The 3533-nt window shown below is 38.8% G+C and overlaps 1 protein-coding gene across 1 annotated transcript; it reads right to left on the bottom strand.

Annotated features, from left to right (window-relative positions):
* Positions 1 to 317: 317 nt before the first annotated feature.
* LOC137646616 (flagellar attachment zone protein 1-like) lies at positions 318 to 2383 on the bottom strand. The gene is made up of 2 exons (XM_068379723.1): positions 989 to 2383; positions 318 to 371 (listed from the first exon to the last, which is right to left on the bottom strand). The coding sequence occupies exons 1-2, from the start codon at positions 2381 to 2383 to the stop codon at positions 318 to 320; spliced, it is 1449 nt and encodes a 482-aa protein (XP_068235824.1).
* Between the last annotated feature and the right edge of the window lie 1150 nt (positions 2384 to 3533).

The following is a 3533-nucleotide window of genomic DNA, read 5'->3' as shown; positions in this document are numbered from 1 at the left end:
CTGCTTACTGCTGCTTTTGCAGACTGCTGCTGCTGCTGCTTTTGCTAGCTGCAGCTGCTGCTACCTTTGGTAGCTGCTGCTGCTTTTGCTAGCTGCTGCTGCTGCTGCAGCCTGCTGCAGCCGCTCGCTACTGCAACTGTTGCTGCTGCAAACTGCTGCTGCTCGCACCTGCTGCTTGCTGTTTCTCCTAGCTGCTGCTAGCTGCTTCTGATGACGACTGCTGCATACTGCTGCTAACTTCAGCTGCGACTGCCGCTAGCTATTGCTAACTGTTCCTTTCCCATTGCTGCTGGTTCTGCTACTGCTGCTAACCTTTGCTAGCTGCTACTATCTTCTGCTCCTGCTATTTGATGCTCCACAGCTGCGAGTACCTGAAAATTTGGACTGATGCTGCTCATCTAACCATGAATGTCTACCTCCAAGAGATGCAGCTTCTCTTCCCAGCCAAAGATGTCTTGGTTCACCTTATGACAACTTGCCTGCATACTAGAAGAATCCCAGCTTCATCCCTCTGCAGAGCCAGTCTTCTAGATTATTCCCCCAGAACCACCCGAAGGTTGGTATCCGAAAGAATAGATCTAGATATCTGACCATTTGTACACTTGACAAAGGTCCTGTACACCCCATCAAGGTACAGAGCATACTAGATTCAGCCAGGTTCCTTCCCTCTGCAGATCCTGTTGTCTCCCAGGTTATTCCAAGCATCGTTCAAGCTGGATAGTTAAGCCTTGCATCTTTTAAGCTGGAGGCAGTCCAACCAAGCGTCCTTCAAGGCAAATATTTTCAGGTGTCCTTTCCATTGAAACTGATGTCCTGAACCTGTCCAAAATGGGTGAAGCACAAAACTTAACAATAAGATTATTCCTTTCCAAACAAAACTAAACAGGAAAAAAATCCAGTTTTTTTCATTTCCTCTTTAGTTTTTTTTCCAGCCCTGCCTTCTCGTCTCTTGAAGGGCGAATCTATTCAACTGGCTATCCCATATTACATCCCCAGTCTGCTCACCAGAAATGTCCATGTGATATAATTCCTTCAACTCGGGGTGTGTTTGAGAGAGACCGTCTACAAGTTGGCTAATAGCGTAATTCTTATGGTTTAATTCCATCTCCAGCTTCGTGTTTCTTTCCATCATATCTTGATACTTTTCCTTATAAATTGCAAATTCGTCTGCCACTGAAGTTAGATTCCTAATTTCTTCTTCCAGAATTTTATTCTTCTCGTCGGCTTTCATCAACGCATTTCTTGTGGCTCTCTCCTCTGAGAGGTCTCTCTTCAGTCGTCTATTCTCTGCTTTAACACCAGCAAATTCTTTCCAGAGTTTTTCCAGTTCCTCCTCAGCCATCTCCAGATCGCACACCATGTCTTTCTTAATTAATAGTTCAGTCTTCAATTTGGTGTTCTCATCCAGGACAGTATCCAATTTAGTTTCTATTCTATAGACCTCCTCGACTGCAGCGTTAAGTTCACTTTCTAAAGCTGCCTTTTGACCAACGTTTTCGGTCTTCAGTCTCTTGTTTTCAGCCTTAACACTGTCCAGTTCAGCCCAGAGTGTTCGGATCTCCTTATCAGCACTTTCGACGTATTCCTCCAAGTCGCTCTTTTCACAAAGTTTCTCGTTGGCTGCCTCCAGATCTCCTATTACTCTTTCCATCTTCTTCTCGAGTATCCGAATTTCCTCACGGGCATTTTCTAATTCCTGTTCTACATATGCCTTGGCGAAAAGCTCATCACGAAGTTGATCTTTTCGAGCTTCAGCTTTTTCTAGACTTACAAAAAGCGACTCTATATTCTTATTTGCTCTTTGTAAATCATCCATTAAAGCTAAGTTACCGATGTTATTACATACCTCAATTTCTCTTACCTGAACAAACGTCTTGGCCGAAAGCTCCTCTCGAAGTTCATCGTTTTGACGTTCAGCTTTCTCTAGACTGGCCATAAGACCCTCAATTTTCTTATTCGCTCTATCTAATTCTGCATTTAAAGCTGATATGACTATGTTGTCCGTAGATAACTCCATTTCTTCTTCCTCTGCTCCATGCACCTCTTCACAGATGCGTTGTAAGTCATTGGTCGTTTCCGTCTCTTGGTGTATTCTAGCGATGAAATCGTCAAATAACTTATTTCCCTCTTCTGCTCCGTCCAACTCTTCACTTAGATCCTTTTGAGATGCTTCCAATTGTGCGTGTTCCTTAGTTTCTTCGGCAACATAATTTGCCCCATCGTAGACTGCTTGTTGCAGTCTCTCCATTTCCTCCCGATCCATCGAATCCAAGAATTGTTCTGCTTCTCTATGTGAATCCTCGTCTCCCCACCACCATGCCATGACGCCAAAAGCAGTCAAAGATCCCATTAAAATCAGTTTGTCAGTCATAAATCTAACCATTTTGTATAGTACAGATTTACTCAGTGCCTTCCATGGCTAACTAATATAGCATCAAAATTAGAAAAAAAAAATATTGACACATTTCTCTGAAGACGAAGAATTCCTGGAGCCAAGGAAGATGAAGATTTTCAGAGTCATCGCTGGAGACAAAATAATCCCGTAGCAGCCATTGAGAAACAGTTCAAGGCCTGGCAAAAAAACAATAGAGACGAAATAATACTGAAGACCTGGCAGAAAACCGACTCAAGATCCAGTGTAGACGAGAAAATCCTGCAGACTTTTGGAGCTCAATCGAAGATGTTTACAACGACGATTCTGAAATGGTCTTCTCTCTCTCTCTCTCTCTCTCTCTCTCTCTCTCTCTCTCTCTCTCTCTCTCTCTCTCTCTCTCTCTCTCTCTCTCTCTCTCTCTCTCTCTCTCTCTCAATATCTAGGAATCTCTCTCTCTCTCTCTCTCTCTCTCTCTCTCTCTCTCTGTATATATACACACACACACACATATATATATATATATATATATATATATATATATATATATATATATATATATATATTTATATATATGTATGTATGTGTGTACAGTATATACACACACATATATATATATATATATATATATATATATATATATGTATATATATAGTATGCATGTATGTATATGCTTGTATATATTCATATATATGTGCGTATGTGTATATATACTTACACACATATATACACACATATATATATATATATATATATATACTATATATATATATATATATATATATATATATATATATATATATTGAGGTATATATATATACACACACACACACATATATATATATATATATATATATATATATATATATCTCCATACAGATACATACATACAAATTAATATACATACATACACACACACACACACACACATATATATATATTATATATATATATATATGTATATATATATTTCCATATGTATGTATACACACATATATATGTACATACAAACCTACTTATCTGGGTGTATGTATGTACAGTATATATCCATATATATTATCATTATCATGTCTTTCTGAGCCTATTGACGCAAAAGGCCTCAGTTAGATTTCGCCAGTCCATTATATATATATATATATATATATATATATATATATATATA

This window comes from Palaemon carinicauda, chromosome 9 (assembly GCF_036898095.1).
Source record: "Palaemon carinicauda isolate YSFRI2023 chromosome 9, ASM3689809v2, whole genome shotgun sequence".
Classification (NCBI taxonomy): domain Eukaryota; kingdom Metazoa; phylum Arthropoda; class Malacostraca; order Decapoda; family Palaemonidae; genus Palaemon; species Palaemon carinicauda.
This window is presented reverse-complemented; position numbering and strand designations above follow the sequence as displayed.